The 20705-nt window shown below is 38.1% G+C and overlaps 1 protein-coding gene across 1 annotated transcript; it reads left to right on the plus strand.

Moving 5' to 3' along the window:
* Window positions 1-18995: 18995 nt before the first annotated feature.
* LOC122041745 (FCS-Like Zinc finger 8-like) lies at window positions 18996-20384 on the plus strand. The gene is made up of 2 exons (XM_042601531.1): window positions 18996-19775; window positions 19997-20384. The coding sequence occupies exons 1-2, from the start codon at window positions 19261-19263 to the stop codon at window positions 20079-20081; spliced, it is 600 nt and encodes a 199-aa protein (XP_042457465.1). The 5' UTR covers window positions 18996-19260; the 3' UTR covers window positions 20082-20384.
* The last annotated feature ends 321 nt before the right edge of the window (window positions 20385-20705 follow it).

Below are 20705 nucleotides of genomic sequence, written 5' to 3' on the forward strand. Positions count from 1 at the left end.
TCCAAAGGTCTCAACGAGGTGAATTCTAACCTAATTACTAGCTTTTTCAAAATCATTGCATGCTTGAACAAAAAGTTAGGAAATCAGAAACTCAAATTAATCAACTTCTTAAAGAAAATGAAAATCTAAAAGAACAACTTGAAACAAATCCAATAGGTGCACCAATTCAATCTGAAATTCCAACTCAAGTCCTTAAACTCGAGGAAAAAAATTTTAAATTGAAAAATAAAATAATTGAACTAAAAGAACTTTTAGAAAAATTTACAACAAAATCCAAGTACCTCGATATGATACTTGGATCACAACGAATTGTATACAATAAATCCGGACTCGGATATAAGTCCAGCTCAACAAATAAAATATTTATATCACTTATAAGCCAAAACAAGAAACAACCCAAAGATGGGTTCCGAAAGCTTGTCTAAACAAGCAAGTAAGACTCAATCAATTTTATATACCTAAAAGTAAAATTCACTACCTAAAACCAAATCAAAATAAACTAACTAATTCAAACCAAACCTAAAATGTAAAATGAAATCAAACAAATCAAATAACTGCAAATTCAATCTAAACATAAGTTATAATCAAGTTTATTATAACTATAAAGCAAATCGACACAACCCTAAAACTTAAAACCAAGTTCAATAATTCAGGGGAGGTTCCAAATTATTTGACAGCTCCAAAATAATAATTTACCCAGTTGGGTAATTAGTACTAGTTTAATTAGGGATAAAAGTTTAACTTAACAAATAGTACTGAAAAAGTTATGGATGATAGTAGATTAGAGAAGTTCTGTCTATGCATGTCTAGGAAAATATGATTTCGACCTGGTGCATTTGGCTTAGTAGAACTAACTGAAGCTACCCCTTACTAATCCTAGATAGTTAGACCAAAGTTTTATACTAAGATCAGTGGACAAGTCTATTTGAAAAATTTTGAATACATGTTACTCTAATGATGTCCAGGTGACTCACCACAGCTTAGACGTTTATCCAAAAAATATATATTTGTTGAACTCAAAGCTAAACTTGAATCTAATATAAGTTAAATCAAACCCTGAAATTTAAACTTAACTCATCTCACAAAATTATAGGATTCTCTGATTAAAAATATAGATCGGGTGATATGAATAAGAATAAATAAAATTTAAAATTTAAAATTTAAAATAAATTAAATTAAATTAATTATAAATTAAATAAAATTAAACATTTAATAAAATTATTTTTTAAAAATATTAAAAATTCAATTAAAATTAAAACTAATCTAAAATTAAAATTAAATTAAATTAAAACTAAATTAAGATTAAATTTAAACTTAAACTTAAAATTTAACTAAAACTTATTCTAAATAAGATCTAAAATACTAATTAAACTTGCATTAATTAAATAAAGTTAAACTTAAAGTATACTTAAACTTAAAATTGGATTAAATAATTAAAATTAATTGAATTAAACCCTAAATGTTAATTCACTTAAAACTTTAAAATTAAGTTAACTAAACATTAATCTAACTTAACATAAACTTAACTTTAATTAATCTACTCTTAATTGGTAATTTAGGATAACCTTAATTGAAAACTCAATTAATACCTTAATTCAACCTAATTAAAACTTTAAACTAACATAATTCAAATCAAGCAAATTACCAATCAATTAACTTAATAACCAAGTATTATCAATCCAAACATACACGTAATTTGAACTTAACTTTAACTTAATAAAACATTAGAACCTAAGAAGGAAACTGGGAATGCTAGACTAGGACTCATATTATAAAATAAATTTTCAAAGGATTTGCAAATTCTAGGAAAATTCTTTACTTATAGTTTCTAAAAATTCCTATCTTTTCAGTGTTTAAAAATTTATTTTGGCCTTAGTGTAGGACAAATCCCTTGAAAGCATGATCCTATATATATAGGTAATGAGCATCTCACAAACACACTAGGTCTACCTTAATTGTGTATTCAAAAACTTAAAATGGCATAAGATGCATAGGTCTTTTGCCTAAACTCCAGATGTTTATATCAGTGCATCAAAATAAGTCTGGGCTATAAATATAACAGTACATTGATCAAGTTAAGTAGTTCTTTTTCAGTAAATTTCTAATTGGACATTAGTACTTAACTTGACTAATCAAGTAAACACTACTATCTTCTGATAGTTAGTAACTAATGGTTAGATATTTAAGGATAATTTTTAGATGAATATTATTTTTTTAAATAATATCATATTCAGGAAGAGGATATTTAAAAACTACTTTCAAAATATCGTATTTCAAAAAAATTTCTTCTTCTTACTAGTGTTTGCAAACAAGCAATTTAAAAAATAGATTTTGAAACTTAAACTTTTTTTTAAAAAAATATTTTGAATAGATATTTCAAAAGTTGCACTAAAAAAACTTTAAAAATTACTTTACCTAATCTTTGTGAAAAATATTTTACAAAATACTTTCAAAACTTACCTTCAAAAAACTCTTATAAATATCTATTTTGAAAAATTAAAATAAAATTTTTGAAAAGTTTTACAAAATTCTTGCAAAGGCTATCTTTTCACTTTGAAAATCATCTTTAAAATATTTTAAAAAGTTATTCTTAAAAATATGTTGAAAATATTTTGAAAGATGTTTTCAAAAATACTTTGAAAAGTCTTATAAAATTCTTGTAAAATTTATCTTTGCAAAATGATTTTGAAAATTTTAATTTTTAGACATTGGAAAACCATTTGCAAAATATTTTAATTTTTTTAATTTCTTTCAAATTTTCCTTAATTATTTTAAAAATTTCTTTGAAAATTTTTTGCAAAGTCTTCATGTAAAATGTTATGAAAACTATTGTCTAAATTGTTTTAACAACCTTCCTTTAAAAGGCATTTTTGAAAAATACTATTTTGGTAATACTTTGCAAAATTCAATCTTCAAAATTTTAAAAATCTTTTGTAAATTTTGAAAAGCTCCTTTAAAATTACTTTGAAAATTTTTCATTTACTCCTCTCTACAATAAACCTGAGTTTTCTGAAAAAAAAACTTTACCTTTGTTAACTTTATTCACTTGAAAATATTACTTGCAAAAAATCTTTCAAAAGATAGCATTTTCTATTTGCAATGGTTGTTTTCAAAATTTAAGAACTTGAAATCACTATTTGAAAACTTGTTTGAAAAATTAAGTTTGGAAAATCTGTTATTTTGCTAAAACTTTATTTAAGTTGTTCGAAAACTAGCTTTAGTTTGGTAAATAGACCAACTCTTTGATTGAATTGATGTTATTTCTGCTTAATGCATTGCATTAATTTTTTATGTATGTTAGGTTAAAAAAAATCAACTCACTTTACTCAATTTGCTTTACATGTTTAATGTTTATTTGTATTTTTTTTTCTAATTTTAACCCAAATTATTATTATATCAAAAAGGGGGAGATTGTTGGTGTAGGTTGCATTAATAATCAGGTTTTGATGTATGACAAATAGGTTGAAGTTAAATGTATTATTTGTCTAACCTTTTTTACCAAGTGTGTAAGACTTGATGGGTCTAGAGGACCGAAACACCAGGCTAAAGCCTAGCTAGGTTGATAGCTTGCACGAAGTTTAGATTGGTTGAGATCTAGCAGAAGGAAGTCCAACTAGGTTGCTAGCTGGCATGAAGTTCAGATTGGTTGAAATCTAGAAGGAAGTCCTTGTGGGTCAAGGGAACTGACATCAAAGAAGTCTGCAAATGGTAAGTGGAGGTAAGTAACTGAAGGAGAGATCCAGTGAGGGTGTGTTCCCAGTTGAGGAAACAATAGGTGTTGGTCCAGCTTAGATCCATTTGGGAAACTTAAGCTGAGACATTGACTAGATCCTGATCTCGGGAAGACAAGATCTGATTAATTCTATTACCTTATTGAGGTAACTTTATTTTGCAAGATAAACATATTATGATTGTCTGTACTAACTCTTTTTTACAGGAAAGACATGGGTGAAAAAAGGTGGTTCGGGCGTCCAGAAAGGATCCAGGCATTCAGAATTGGTCCAGACACTCGGACAAGTTTCAACGAGGAGAGCCCAGGAGGTGCCTGACCAAGCACCCAGGTGATCCGAGCGCCCGGAGTTGCTACATGCACCTGGTCAAGGGAAAGTTGATCTTCACAGTGTGGTGGAGCACAACGATTAGCCAGCCCATGTCAGCAGTCTAGGCGCCCGAAGGGGGTCCGGGCACCCGGAGGTGGATAAACTTCAAGGATGAAGTTTCGACGATGTCTCACTAGGTCAGCACAGTCCAAGCACCTGAGAGGGGCTACAGGTGCCCAAAGGAGGCTATAAAAAGAGGCTTCAACGAGCAGCTTCACAACAACATCTGCTACAACTTTCGTTCTTGCGCACTACTCCGAAGAAGCTCCTACGACGTTGTAACGCTCTTCTGACAATCGGCAATCAAGTTATACTTATTTTCTCTGTTGTTGGTAACCTTTCCTTTTTCCTTATAGTTCTTATACTTCATTTTTGTAATATTTTGAACTATTAGTAAATTGCCTAACAAAATCACTTAACGAGTGTGAGCCTTAGAGTAGGAGTCGTCAAAGGCTCCGAACTAAGTAAAAAATTACTTGTGTTAGCCCTTGTCTTTTTCTTCTCGCTTCTTTCTCTTTAGCTTTATTCCTGCTAAAGGGACGAACGTTATTCACCTTCCCCCTCTAATGTCTTTACGATCCAACAGGGACCTCTCCAGTGATTGGTATTTCCTAGCACTTTGCAGTAGTGGCAAATCATGACACAGTCACGATCTCACCCAACAGTGAACAAGTGTTTTTTTTTAGAGTTTCATACTTTTAGAACTCATACAAGCTTTGATATCATTGTTTCTATTCTAAAGCATGAAACATATATAAACAAAATCTATAAACGTTAAATACTTATAGCGATCTTGGAGAAGAAATCAAAGAAGAGAGTTTGTCGACTTCAAGAAGATCACACAAGGAGCCTTCTTTCTATATCCACAAATCAAATCCCAAATGAACGATCCTCTTGATCTATTCTCCTTGTTCTTTCTCTGATTGCCTTGGATGCCTATATAGGAAGAGCGATGGTAACATGTGCAGTAACTACACATTATAGAGGAAAAGGAATGGGCAAGTAATGTTCATTCTCACATTAACAGGTACAGTTACTACACATGTACAATAGTTGTGTCGCCAGACTACCGAGTCGGTCGAGCCTGGGTCACCTCTACTTGAGTGCCAAGTTAAGAGAGAGATATTGATGTTGGTGTAATTTTTCTAGGTTAAGGTTGACCAGTTTGACAAACTCAAGCTTGAGTCTTGATGTTTGAGTTTTGATATTTGACAATATATGGAAATTGCATGTGCAATTATCCATTTGGGGAGATTATTAGTGTTATTCCCCTCTGGTCAAGGTTTAACCAACTTTGATGGGGAGAAGAGTCAAGTAGGTCAAAATTGATCAGCTACTTGACTGAAAAGTCCTAACTGGAGGTTGAACAAGGATAATCCAACATTGGTAGAAGATGGAAATCCAAGTGGGTCAGTGTTGACCGAACACTTGGTGTGAAAATCTCTAGTGAGTGAAGCTAGGCAATTGGAAAGTCCTGATGAGTGAAGTCAGACAGATAAAAAATTCTGGTGAGTAAAGCTAGGTGAAAGTCTTAGTGAGTGAAGCTACACAGTGAGAAAATCCTGGTGAGTGAAGCCAGACGTGTAGAAATCTAGGTGGGTCAAGATTGACCGGACACCTCGTGTTTGGAAGTCCAAGTGAGTCATGGAGCACCGGACCCTTGGCACGAGACAGTAAGTCCAAGTGGTTCAATGTTGATCGGACACTTAGTACAGGAAGAAAGTCTAAGTGGGTCAAAGAATTGACCAAACACTTGGTGATGAAATGACAGTAGGTCAAGGTTGACCAGATGCTAAGCATGAAAGAGTCCCAACAGGTCACGATTGATAGGATATTGAGATTTGGAACCCTAGACTTGAGTTAGTCAAGTTAGGATTGGTAAATCGATCAGTCGAACGATTGAACTAGAACTCAATCGATCAGTTGACTGATTGAGAGAGTTTTTACAAGCAATGATAGCTCAATTAATCAACTGATCGATTGGTGGTCGTTCGTGCAAGAGCACAGTGTGCTTCCCCATTAATTAGTCGATCGATTAGAATACTTTAATTGATCAATTAATCTATTGGGGCAGGTTTTCTCGTGATGATGCAAGGAAAGCCAGAATCAATTGGTCAATCGATTCTGGGGTCTTTTGTGAAAGCACAGAAGGTTGTTGGATCGATCAGCCGATCGATCCAGCTACTCCCAATCGATTAGCTGGTCCATTGGGAAATGGTCGTTGCGCAGGTTACTACTTTTGGACGGGTGGGATTGCTAGGATCTTACGTGGCAATCGATTGGGAGTAAATTTAATCGATTGGGAGCCCTAAATCGCTAAGTATAAAGGTGACAACGAGGTTCAAACGCAACAACTCTTCACTTGATCTTCTCCACCAGTTCTTGGAAGCTTAGGGTTGAGGTGTTGCTGCACTTCCAAGCTTACAAGAGGCATTCACAAGCAACAAGAGATCAAGCAAGAAGGTTAGGGCTGAGGTATTGCTGCACTTCCAACCTTACAAGAGGCATTCACAAGAAATAAGAGATCAAGCAAGAAGGTTTTTCATTTGTATTTGTATATTTACTTCTTGTTTCAAGTTGTATTGCTTGTGTAAGTTGTAAGAAATTTCTCCACCTCCAGATTGTCTCCGAAAAAGAGTATTTTTTAATAGTGGAGGAATGCTCTGTGTGGATCCTTGAATTATTCATCTCTTCTTGAGGTGGATACCAGATAAATCCTAGTGTTAGCATTGGGGAGTTTGTCGCTTCGAGTTTATCCGCTACAACAACATCTACGAAACAAGGAAGCGAGCGAGACGAGATATTCCCCCCCCCCCCCCCCTCGTTTGTTCCCTGGATATAATGGGAAGACCACACAAAGAGCCAACCATTGCTTGTTTGTCTCGAACTAAGTGAGTACCCAAACACTATCACAGGAAGAACTATTGAGCATAGTATAAGATAGAGAAAAAGAGAAGAAGGGAACAAAGATGGATGGAGTTTCTTTTACTTATATGTCTACTCTTTTTACTCAAGGTAGTAGACTCCTTATATAGGGGCTCTTACATTGAAAGGCCGAGTAATGACTATTTAATGTCTAAGGCATAATGACAGCTCCGACTGTTAGTTAGAGCCCTAGAGTCAATCATATGATGATTGTTGTATGGACTCATTGTATCATATTCCTATGTATATAAAGGCATTTCTTTATGGTTGTTATACTTACTTGTATTGGTGTCAAATAATTAAGTATGATAGCATCCTTAAGTAGTAGGTTCTTCTCTATATCAATCGATTGGTTGAATCGATAATGAGATGATATAGAGAACACTACTCTTAATTATTCCTAGTCAAGTATTAACATTCAGGGACAATGTTAATGCGATGAGACTAGCATGTAGGCCAACTCGATGACTTGATCTCACAAGTCATGGATATAGAGGTATCAAGTTGACACATGGGTATGCATTGGAGAATATATACTAAATGACCCGCCATGAGAAAGTATCATGGATCGTTATATGAGTGTCATATACTTTCTCATGTGGCTATTAGTATGACTATTAGTCCTTGGACCTGAAGTCACCATGGTTCCCTACATAAGGAGTTACATACTTTGGCTTCGTCAAACGTCACTCATAATTGGGTGGACTATAAAGGCGATTACTGGGTATGTAACAAATTATGCAGAGGGATGTGAGTGATGTAGATGGGATCTATCCCTCCTATATGATGGGAGTGACATCATTATTCTTGATAGAGTGAGACCACTAAGTGCATGGTCATGCCCAAATGAGTCAATATGAGATATTGAGCTCATTTGATTAGAGTGAGTCTACTTGGAGTTCAAGATTTAGATTGATTAGAGGATGACACGGTCTATGCCTCACATTGATCAATCTAGATGTCAAGGATAGAAGGGCATTGTCATATATTGTGAGAGTCACAATTAGTAGTCACAAAGGTGATGTTGGATCTCAACATTCTTGTAACTTGGGTAGTAATGATGTGTTGCTAGATACCGCTCATTACTTATGCTTCTAAATTGGTTTAGGAGTATTGCCAACGTTACAAGAACCTATAGGGTCGCACACAAAGGGCAATTAGATGGAGAATAGGTTCATATGATGAACCAAGAGGATTAGGTTCATATGATGAACCAAATTGGATTAAGGGTAATCCAAATTAGACTAATTGAGTTGGACTCAATTTGATTCATGTATTGAATGAGTCTAATTTAGATTATGACTCATTGAATCAATTTAATTTAATGGATAGAGATTCACTAAATTAAATTGACTTGAATCAAAGGTTGGATTTGATCAACCATGGGAGAGTTTAAGTCAAGTTTGACTTGACTTGAGAGGAAAGATGAAGAGTCAAGTTTGACTTAACCTTGACTTGACCAAATGTCATGTCATTGTGACTTGGCATAGAGTCGACAAATGATGATGTGCCACATCATCAAGGTTACTTCATGGTATGCCACCTCATGAAGGAAACCAAGAGCCTTGACTCTTGATATTCCATGGAGGTTACAAACCAACATAAAGTGGTCGGCCACTTAAAAGGAGAAATTAGTGCATTTGTGTGCTAATTCAAGGCAATTGATATCTTCTTCCTCCTCTCTAGTTTTTCTTGTTCTCCCTCTCCTCCTCCATTGTCGAGCCTCTCAAGGTTGCTAGCACAATCTAAGAGGTTCTCTCCACCTATTGTCTGTGTGGATACTTCTAGAGGTATGTCCACTTGAACACACTCGAGATCCGACGAACCTTGGACGAGCGGGATTTGCGAAGGGCTTCGCTTCAAAGGTATACACTCTTTCTTGTAGATCTATTGTAGATCTAGGATAGGAAACTAGTACATGAATTTATTTTAATCTTCGCACAGATCCGGTGGCAAGACTTCGGGGTTTCCGCAACAAAAAAAATGATTTTTATGGCCCGAAAGTCCCAACACCGACCATCAAATCATTGGTTGTTTCCCTTTGGGCAGTTACAAATTCGTCATTAACATTTGACCATTTCAAATCAAGTATATTAATGCACCCATTACAAATATGAGCAAGTAACAAAATGAGGATTTGTGTGATAAAATATTAGTTGATTCGCTTGGACAAATTTTATCCTAACCGATCTGATATTTTACTGTACAAGTGGTGCTCTCACACGAGTCACTAGGTTTAGTACAATCTAAGCCCTGTATATACACTCCTGTAGGCTTGCGCATGGACATATCCAAGAATTAGACTTAGAGGACTTGAACTTAATATAATAAATTATATATTATGATTCAACAAAGTTTTGTCATAGGATTTTTTGAAATATAAAATTTATTTATAATAGAATTGACATTTATATTCTTAATTAAATCTCGTCCCATATAGAATATCAAGCCATCTAATAAAAAAACAAACGGATGCTCTATTTTATTACGAAGTATTGTCTTTAGATGCTTCATTGAAAAAGTTCACTCTAATGATGATAGAAACAAATAGTGTTTAAATAAGATAAATCAATATGGTCAAAATGAATTCGATATAGGAAGCCAGAGTATAAAAATTCATTACTAGAATGAAGTCTAAATTTGATATTGAAATAAAATTCAAAATAAATGATTTATGTTAAATAATACTAAAAATAGTCGGAATATCTAATATAATAATCACATAAAATAAATAATGAAGTGACAAGGGGTCCATCCAATGGAGGGTCATTGTCACGATGGAGGCCAAAGTCAGAGCGGTCAACACCCCTATACCATCGGTCGGTCGGCCGGCCCACTCGCTCGCTCGGGATAGAGAAGGTCCGACCCAGCATCATCATCATAGCTCGGCCACATATCGAGCTTCTGACGCTAAGAGAAGTGTCGGTGAGGCACACGCCAAGCGACCAGTCCGCTCGAGCTTACATCAAACCTCGGAACCAACCAAGCGGAGCCACGACCGAGTAGATTACATTTAAAGCAAAGCCCGGACAGTGGGAGGTTGTCCGAGTAGCCACCCCGCTAGACCCAAGGACGGTAGCGTCCGGATGGCTGATGGTTGGCTGAACGGCTCACCCGCTCGGCCCAGTAATGGACAAAAGGAGGATCTGTGATATCCTTCTAGGAGCTCGTGCCACCGACAGACGGCATGGTCGGCGGCATGGTTAGGCAGTGGAGCGTATGACGGAAGCTTCCACTGTCACGTCAGAGATAAGCTCGGGTCGTTAAGATATGGTGTCAGGGACACTTTCCTGACAAGTCTTTTCAGGAAAAGCTTTGAGAAGCGTGCACGCCTCGAGGAGCGTGCACGCACGCCCTAGAGCCCTATATAAAGGGCCCTAAGCTTTAACGGAGGACCCTTTAGCTCGGAGTCCACGCACGGTCAACAGGAGCGCCACGTCCCCCAGCATCCATCGCCTCGACTGTCGGATATGATCAAATTTGGTGCCGTCTGTGGAAAGGCAACCTGCATCCGAGCCGAGAAGATGAAAGATGTTGGATGACTTCACGCCATAACACTCACCCAAAAGGAGCTCGACATGCTCGTACAGGCACGAACACAGAAGATAGTCGAGCAGCAATAGCAAAAGGCGCTAACTGATCGACTAGAGCAGCAGGCAACATCGGCATCAGGGGGTCGAGCGACACACGAGGATTGGCCGGAACAACTCTCCATCTGGGGGCAAAACAGAGGACCGACCAGTACCCATGGGGAGGCACCACCCGCCCCGATACCATTCCACCGAGCTCTGTTCCAAACACCCTCGGAGATCGCGCAGGCGAATCAAGAGCAGGGGTCCTCTTCAGATGAAGCGTCTATTCGGGAAGCACAGAAAGGCAAGGCGCCTCGAGGCGACATGTCTCCTGAACGAATCAATCTCCAGTTCTCCAAAGCAATATTGCACGACCCATTGCCTATGCACTACACTCCAATGGCGATCGGAGAATACAACTGAACGACAAACCCGGATGATTATTTGGGTAAGTTCGGCAACACGGCTACACTTCACCAATACACGGATGGGGTGAAGTGTCGGGTCTTCCTCACCATACTCTCTGGATCGGCACAACGCTGGTTCAGGAGACTGTCAGAAGGATCGATACAAAGTTTCAAGGATTTCTGAACGGCCTTCCTACACCATTTCGCGAGCAACAGGCGCTACTAGAAGACGAGCGTCAATTTGTTTTCCCTGAAGCAAGGGTTGAGAGAAACTCTCCGAGTGTACATCCAGTGCTTCAACCAGGTAGATATGGATATCCCCTCAGTATCATTCGAGACCATGATGAATGTCTTTACACAGGGGTGCATCGAAGGGGATTTCTTTCGGTGGCTTATCAGAAAGTCGCCCCGCGACTACGACCACATGCTCAAAAAGGCTAATGAGTACATAAATGTGGAGGAGGTTCAGGCGGCAAGAAGGAAGGAGGTACCAGCCGAACCCTCAGCGCCAACCAAACGCTGACCATCGAGCAGCCACCAACCGCCGAAAGGGCCAAGAGTTAAAGGTCGGCCACACCAAGAAACTAGGGTGCATGTCGTGCAGCATGTGGCTTCCGGCCGGCCAAAGACATCGAAAGGTAAGCTATGGGCGCCCATGTTTTGTTCCTTCCACCAGTCGGCATCACACAACACACGTGACTGTCGTGGCCTAACACCGATCGCCAGGCCATCCTCGAGGGGCTGTTGTCGACGATCTCCCTCTCCCGACCGGCGACACGGGCATCAATCCGTCTGGTGGCGGGAAGATGCAAGAAGATCACCCGAGCGACAATAGCATCATCAGCGAAGGGAAGATACTAACCCTTCTCGAGCTACACACGAGCAGAACAGGTCATCCGCTCGGGAGGAGGAAAATAGAAATAATACCGCTCGAGGAGAAATAAACATCATCGCAGGAGGACCGACTAGCGATGACTCTAACCGAGCCAGAAAGACATACGCCCGACGGTTGGAAATCCATGCAGTAGGCTGCAGCCAAGAGAAGACGAGCGGGCCCGAAATCAACTTCAGATCCTGGGACCTAGAGGGGATAGAAGTCCCTCACGATGACGCCCTCATCATCCGAGCAGTAATCACAAATTATACTATTCACCGAATTTTTTTTGACACAAGAGCTTGGTGAACATAATCTTCAAAAAGACTTTCGATCAGCTCCAGATTGACCAAGGCGAACTACTGCCAATGACGACCCCGCTGTACGGATTCACCGGCAATGAGGTTTTGCCAATCGGCCAAACCAAGTTGACCATATCACTCGGGGAGGAGCTGCTCAGAAGGACCAGGACCACAAACTTCATTGTGGTAGACGCTTCCTCAGCTTACAATGTCATCCTAGATCGACCAACCCTCAATGAGTTCTGGGTAGTAGTTTCAACCTACTACCAGAAAGTCAAATTCCCGGTAGACAACCGAGTCGGGGAAGTCAAGGGTGACCAGCTGGCCGCCCGACGTTGCTATGTCGAAATGATCAAGACCGAAGCCAGGTCCGCTCGGAATAACCCACGACTAGAGGTTAGCGCTATTACTGAAAAGCCTCCTGCCCTAGTGTATCAATAAAAAGAGGCAAGTTCCCAGTTCGGACTGCTTGGTATAGTAAAAGTAATGGAAAACTTGAGGGGTCAAAGGAATGTCGTGCAGCCGAAATAGCACGACGACGTCGCACAGCAAGCGAAAAGAATTCGGTATGAGCTACGGAAGGGGAACACGGAAGTAGTTACAGACTTCGATGATGAAAGGGTGGATAGGGAATCGAAGACCAGCCATAAACTGGTCTCGAAATAGACATATGGTCTCGGTCGGCGGGTCATTTGGCTGATCGGACGGAGAGGCTAGAATGATCTCATGATCAGAAGGAATATCGAAGAAGTTCCTAAGGCTCTCAGCGTCGCCGCATTGAACCTGGTCTCCATGGTAGTATACCATAGTCCAAGAGCGACGTCTAATGGCTGTGAAGAGCTTGTCATTATCGGAAAACAAGAAAACAAGGGGTTCGACGGGAAGGAATGAGGACGGAAAGCCCAAAGAGAACACTGGAATGATGCAGAGAGCTGAAAGAACTACCAAAGGTTGAAGGTGAGAGGGTTTAGGGGAGCTTACGGAAGGAGGGGAAAGGCTGCCGCAGAGTAGGTCGTCGGAGCACTGATCACAGAGGAAGTCACCGATGGCACTCGAACAAGACGCGAATGTGGAGACGACGGTGGTTACGCGAGGTTATAATCCTCTGGCTCGGCCGAGCGGAGCCGTCCAATCTAGGTCACGGGAATCAGAGTGCAAATCCAGTCGTAGAATTTGAACCACTGGACATCACATCAACGTCTGTCACTTCGGACATGCGGTGACTGCGACGACAACACGTGGCATTTCTCCATTGATCCGCATTTAATGAACGTCATTAACAAGCGTGAGTGCGTGCTCGGCCTTAATGGGGCGATTTGCACAAATTCATAAGAGATTCAGGTGACGTCAGCGTTGACCACACATATTCGAAGACACCGAAAGAGAGAGCCCAAGTACAAACACGCGAAGCTCCGATCGACTTCAAGGATCGGTCCTATGGTCGACCGACACACTTCGGCAGACTGACCGAAGTCCACCCAGTATCACGACCAATCGGCCAATTGATCTCAAGACTTCTTCTGTCCAATCAGTTGGACTTGCAACCTCCTTCGACTAGACTTGAAGGGGAGACATGTGATGCGGTGATGAGAGGCCCACCCAATGGAGGGTCATTCCACGGTGGAGGTCAAAGTCAGGACGGTCAACGCCCCTGTACCATCGACCGGTCGGGCGGCCCACTCGCCCGACCATGATAGAGAAGGTCCGACTCGACATCATCATAGTTCGGCCACATACCGAGCTTTTGACGCTAAGAGAAGTGTTGGTGAGACACACGCCAAGCGGCCAGTCCGCTCGGGCTTACATCAAACCTTGGAACCAGCCAAGCGGAGCCACGACCGAGCATATTACATTCAAAGCGGAGCCCAGACAGTGGGAGGTTGTCCAAGCGTCCACCCCGCTCGACCCGAGAACGGTAGCGTCCGGATGGCTGATGGTTGGCCGAACGGCTCACCCGCTCAGCCCAGTAACGGACAAAAGGAGGATTTGTGATATCTTTCTAGGAGCCCGTGCCATCGACAGACAGCATGGTCGGCGGCATGGTCAGGCAGTGGATCATACGACGGAAGCTTCCACTATCACGTCAGAGATATATTCGGATCGTTAAGGTATGGTGTCAAGGATACTTTCCTGACAAGTCTTTTCAGGAAAAGTTTTGAGAAGTGTGCATACCTCGAGGAGCGTGTACGCGCCCCCCCCCCCCCTCCCGCGGAGCCCTATATAAAGGGTCTCAAGCTTCAACAGAGGTATGCTAACTTTTACTGTAGCCACATTGTTACTCTATTTCTGTTACTCTGCTTTCTTGCTTCCACATCGTCGATGACTGACTTGAGCGTTGGACGATCATCGCCGAGGAACCCCTCCCTGGCTTGGCACTAATACTACTGTGGTTGCAGGTCCCTCTAGCTCGGAGTCCACGCACGATCAACAAGAATGTCATGTCCTTCAACATCGATCGTCTCGACTCTCAGACAGGATCAATAAATATAATATTTTATAAAAAATATTTTTAATTAGACTAACCAAATTGGATAGTACAATTTAAGTTGTTCAATGAGCTTTAATTAGGAAGTGCATGCCAAAGGGTTAGCTCCACTAGTAATCACCATATCTCCTTAAAAAAATAAATACTCACACACTCTCACAGCTTCCAAGGAAGGCATCGGCATCAGTCATGCCACGAATGTAAATCATCCTCCAATGCCAGCCCTCCCGTCGCCACCGCTCTAGCATCGTTAAAAGCCTCCAAGAAAAAGTGACAGACAACCGGCACTCCTGGTATATTCAATTCGTGAGAGTTTAATTGTTGATTAATCGATTAAATTATATATTTTTATTAAAAAAAATAGATCCTGAAGCAAAGGTGGTGTTGTCATTGCCGTCTCGCCAAGGATACTGATGGAGTCAGATGCAGCAGCGCCGACACGAGGTGCCTTGGAAGCTGATGCGGTGGTCGGAAAGAGAAGGAGGCGCTCGTCGGCAACGAGGAGGAAGTGTGTGCCTGTGTGTTTGGAGCAAAGCTGTCAACACCTCAAGAAAATAAAAATTTGGGTGGACTATAGCTCAGGATAGGCACATGAATATAATCCAATCTCTGGACCCATGTTAGAGAGAGTATCTCCGTCATATATTCATAACATTTTTTTAATTATGATTCAATATAAATCAATTATAAAGTCATAAAAATTTTAATGTGAAATTAAATCACATTCATAATAAAATCTCCTTTTTCCATCACTTTTTCATTCATATTTTTTATCAAAATTTTAATCACCGTTTCCGGAAGGAGGAGGCGGCTCGTCGGCAACAGGGAGGAAGTGTGTCTGTGTGTTTCGAGCAAAGCTGCCAGCACCTCAAGAAAATAAAATTTTAGGTGGACTATAGCCACAGCATCCATCCGTCTCTAGACCCGAGTTAGAGATTGCTTATCTCCATACATATTCATAACTTTTTTTTAGTTATGATTCAATATAAATCAATTATAAAGTCATACAATTTTTAATGTGGGACTAAAATCACATTGATAATTAAGTCTTCTTCTTTTTCACCGCTTTTTCATTCATATTTTTTCAAAAATTTAATCACCATTTTACTTCCCCATTGTTTGCAAGATTGTAAATGAATCAAACATTCATGAGCAAGTTTAGTGTTCGACTTGATAAAAGTTTATTTATATTCATTCAATACATATAAAGTCAATTAAATAAATAACCTTAAACAACTTGTTAAATTAAATGAATAAGCTTAAATAGCTTATTAAACTAAATAAATAAATTTAAAAAACTCGTTAAATTAAATAAACAAGCTTGAATATATATGTGTTTAGCTCGTTAATATGAACAAGGATTGTGAATTGTTCATGAATAATGTTTATGAACAATGTTCACGAATAATATTGATGAACAAAATTTGTAAATCATATTTCATTAATAAAACTCTTATCAACATGATAAATAAATAAATAAATAATTTTCAAAATAAACAAACAAATTTATATTATTAAATTTAAAATAACTACTCAAATAAGTTTATAAACTTTTCAAACAATCTTAAACCGAGAGCTCGATAGCAACTAAATGAACCAAGCTCATAAAAAGAAATCAAGTTTGAACGACTATTTCAACAATTTAGTTCATTTTAAGTTCGATTCAATTATTTTATCAAACAAATTTAAACATCATAAAATTTAGCTCGGCTGGGATTAATAGTTTATGCCCTAATTGTTTGCATTGAAAATTCACTTGATAACTTTTGATCATTCAATTAAAAACAAACCCTACTACCCTTGCTCTTCGTAACCTAATAATTTATTTTAAAAAACAAACCCCCTCAATTTAAGGTGTTTACTTTACTTAAATAAATTACCTACCTACGCTAATGCAAGTCCCTGTAGTGCGTTGCCATGATCACATCAAGCACGAGATAAGGCTGAAGGGATGTCCCACTTTTGACTGTGACCAGTTAACTAGCCATTAAGAAAGATTCATCATTTTGGCCTTTTTCTATGTCACCAATAATTGAAGGTCATAACAACAGTATCAACCATTTCACTGACTGTTTAATTCCCTGCCTTAGCACAGAAGACGAGCCAAACTAAATTTAGCTTCGTGATATTCGAATTTATTTAATAAAATAATTAAGTGAAGCCGATATAAAATGAATGAAATCATTAAAATAGTTTTTTAAACTTGACTTGATTTTTTTCATGAGCTTAAACTTTATTTAAATTTGCTCCGGACTTAATTTGTTTAGATGCTCCGTTCAATCTTATTTAATTATTAAATTTTTTTTATCATTAAAAAATTATTTAATTAGTTATTAAGTTTAATAATATAAATTTATTTATTTATTTTAAAAGTTTTTTAATTATTTAGAATTTTCCTTTCATAAAATTTTAAACAAGCCGAGTTGAGTCAAACCGAGTCGAGCCGAGTCAAGCCGAGCTTTAGGATGTTTAAGCTTGTTTGATAAAATAATCGAGTCAATCCGTGCCGAACTTAAAATAAACCAAACTTTTAATATTATTATTCAAACTTAACTTGGTTTTTTTTTAACTTGAACTTGTTTGAAATTTTGTTTGAGCTTAGTTATTTAGATGTTATTGAGCTCTCAATTTAAATTTGGCTTGAACTTAGTTCGAGCTTGATTCATTTAAATATTATCGAGTTTTCAATTCAAACTTCTTTGATTATTTGAAATTTTTAATTATTTGATTGATTCCTAGTAGGATAAATTTTTAGTTATTTGATTGTTGAGCTAGTTTGATTGATTCCTAGTAGGATAAATTTTTAGTTATTTGATTGTTGAGCTAGTTCTTTATGATAGGATAAAGATCAATTTCTAGAAGATGCATATCTTTAGAAAAAAAAACTCCTTTTATCCTTTAGTGACTTAATTATAAGTTAATCTCATGATTTACCTCCTTCTATATAATCTGGAGATGAATTGTAAGAGTCCCCTCAGGGCGGTGCGATAGTTAAGGCATGGGGTGTTGTCACATGAGGTCTTGGGGTCAAAACTCGGCGTGACCGAGCATAACATCCCCCATGTCTTGGCCATTTGCACTAATGGCTAGTAGTCATCCGTGATTTACCTCCTCCATGTTAGCCTAGGGACGGATTACTATAATTATTCATTTTCTTTAATAAAATGATCAAATTTATTTATTTAACTAATTTTATGTATACTAAATGAATATAATAAACACTTATCAAATTGAATATTAACATTTGATTCATCTACCTCTATCATTTCCTTAACTTTTATTATTATTATTATTATTATTATATTTCTCTTTTTATTTTAATTTTTAATATTTATTGCTTTTTATTATAAATTTTAACAAGTTGTGTTTTTGCAAGTCAAGTTGACACAACTGTTTATGATTTAATAATTTAAATTATCATCACCCTATAACTACTGCATAATATTGTTTTATTGGACATGTTTACAATGCCTCTATTCTTTTAAGTGAGTTTATAGAGTTGAAATAGACCATTAGTTTACTATGTCACTTCAAATTGTAAAAACTAGAAGGTAAAAAAGGAGATAATTTTACAGGGGGCAAAACGAAACTTTCCTTTTATTTTCGAATTATTTTAAACTTTTATTACTCGGACACGTGTCCCGATCCGGTAGGCGAAGTGTACGCACATCGGTGTGTGGCCCATTGGAGGGAGAAAAAGAATAATATTACCGAAGACGAAACCCGGTACGTAACAGAGTCGCGTATCAGCCCGGTGAGAGTACCGCTGCTCGAAATTTTATTCTAAATGTCAAAATAAATACTATATTTTTAATAAACAGCGCAAGAAAAAAAAAATCACTGAGGATCTTGATCATATTAAAATTACTGTAAATCAAATTCATTATATTTCTCACATGATCTTGAATGTAATCATGTTCATAGATTTCAAAATCTAAATGGATAACTATGAATTTTTTAAATTGACAGTCGATTAATAAAAATTGACTGCGAATAAAAAATTTAGTAGAGTAATTTAAAAATTAATTGGTCCACTCAATTGTTTATAATAGTCTGATAATATATATATATATATACACGTTTTCATAATTATAAAACTACCACAAGCATCGAAATTGGAATTAGGGGCTTGTAAAATTTATTGATACTCCAAATCTCGAAATTAAATTTTAAATTGAATTTATTACCTCCATTAATGAATCCGAATCGGTTCGATTACACCAACAACTGTAATCGCTCCCGATTGAAGCGTAAGTTCACCGAGTGTGAGTGCATTCTCGGAATCATTGGCGCTACCCTTTTAAAACTTGCCACAGCCAAAGAAATGAAGCCAGTTGAATTAGAAACAGAGAGTGGCAATGGAAAAAGGGAGAAAGGGATGTTCTTCATGAAGCTGTGGAGCTCATTACCAACTGCTATCGACTTTTGGCCTTGGATTGTGTGAAAGATAGAACCTTTTCCCCTGGTTTCATGCTGATGTCTAAAGTGCTGCATGCTCCATTTTGTTCTGCACAGCTAGCTACTGATATTGCTTAAATGATAATTTCATATTCTCCAATCTCTCCGTCTCTGTGAGATCAAAGATTCATGAAGCTATGCCGAGGAGGAGCACCAGTGACACTGAAGCAGCAGCTGTGAGCCCAACTTCCATTTTGGATAGCAAGCCCTTCTCTGCCTTCAGGAACCCCTTCTTCTTCGGCAAAGACAAACACCTCTCTCGACGAAAAGGGGTGCCGATGAAGACCGCTGGGCTTGGCCTTCTTGATGCCCTCACCATTGATGAAGTCTCTGGCAAGAATTCTTCCATGCAGGATCACAGGAAGGTGGTGTTTGGGTCTCAGCTCAAGGTCCAAATTCCACCTCCGGTGGAGTTTGACATCAGCTCTAGGAACTCTCAGATGCCTCCTAATGTTTCCGGCGAGCCTGTGTTCGTTGGTTCGGAGATTGAACTGTCTGAGGAGTACACTTGTGTGATCTCACATAGACCGGATTTGAAGACCACTCACTTTTTTGACGACTGCATAGTCGAGAATCGCAGCGATGGATTCTTGAGCTTCTGCTATGGTTGCAAGAAGAAACTTGGCCCCGGGATGGATGTGTACATATACAGGTTAGTGATGATAACTATATAATTACTTTGTAAAGATCTTTGATTTATCTACATCTCAACCATAAGAATCATAAGCAAACTAACAAATTTCAATCCTTTTGAGTTCTTTAAAACGAAGAAATCTCTTTGCCAACCAGCGTAGCATGATTAAAGCACCACTTAGTTTTCCTCACAGAACTATAGAATTGTTCTTTAAGAACCATTTTTCTTAATCCTTTCAGAGACAAATCATTCTGTAGCAATGAATGCCGGTGCCAAGCGATGTTGTCTGACGAAGACGGCGAAGAAGGAGAAGAAAAGTTTTGAGTTCTAACTATCCATCTCAAAGAATCCTTTAGAAGGAAGCAAATAAATTACTACTTGTGCTTTTGGAGGCTTAAAGAGTCTGAGAAATAATCACTTGTATAGTTTGTACTACATTTTCTTGCTCTCTTTTCTATCCATTTTAAATAGGTCCTTACTAGAGCTTTTTGAGGTGTTGATTTCTTAGATGGTTAATATTGTTCTTCTCCAGAGTCTGTATGATAATTGTCCGACCGATGTACAAAGTCCAGTTTAATACTTTGTGCCGTGCATGCTAGTTAATGATTCAAGACTTTGTTACTGAAATATTCTGCTAGTCTGTTAGGGTATAGTAATCCTTGCTAGTCTGCTAGACTTTGTTACTGAAATATTCAAGACTTTGTTCCGTTCATCAAGAAGTTATTGTTTCAAGGTGAAAAGGAAAAATAAAATAGAACAAAGAATCAAGGTTGGAACAAATATTGCATGATCCACTGTTGTCATCTACAGAATAACAGAGAATAATGCTTTATGCCTTGCTTTATGTGATTTTGTGCTAATAATATATGCGAGTACAAATTCATGTAGAATTTCAAAGAATGGAGGATCATACAAACGACAAGAGATTGAACTCACTTACAGTGAGGC

The sequence above is a fragment of the Zingiber officinale genome, chromosome 2A, assembly GCF_018446385.1.
Source record: "Zingiber officinale cultivar Zhangliang chromosome 2A, Zo_v1.1, whole genome shotgun sequence".
Taxonomy (NCBI): domain Eukaryota; kingdom Viridiplantae; phylum Streptophyta; class Magnoliopsida; order Zingiberales; family Zingiberaceae; genus Zingiber; species Zingiber officinale.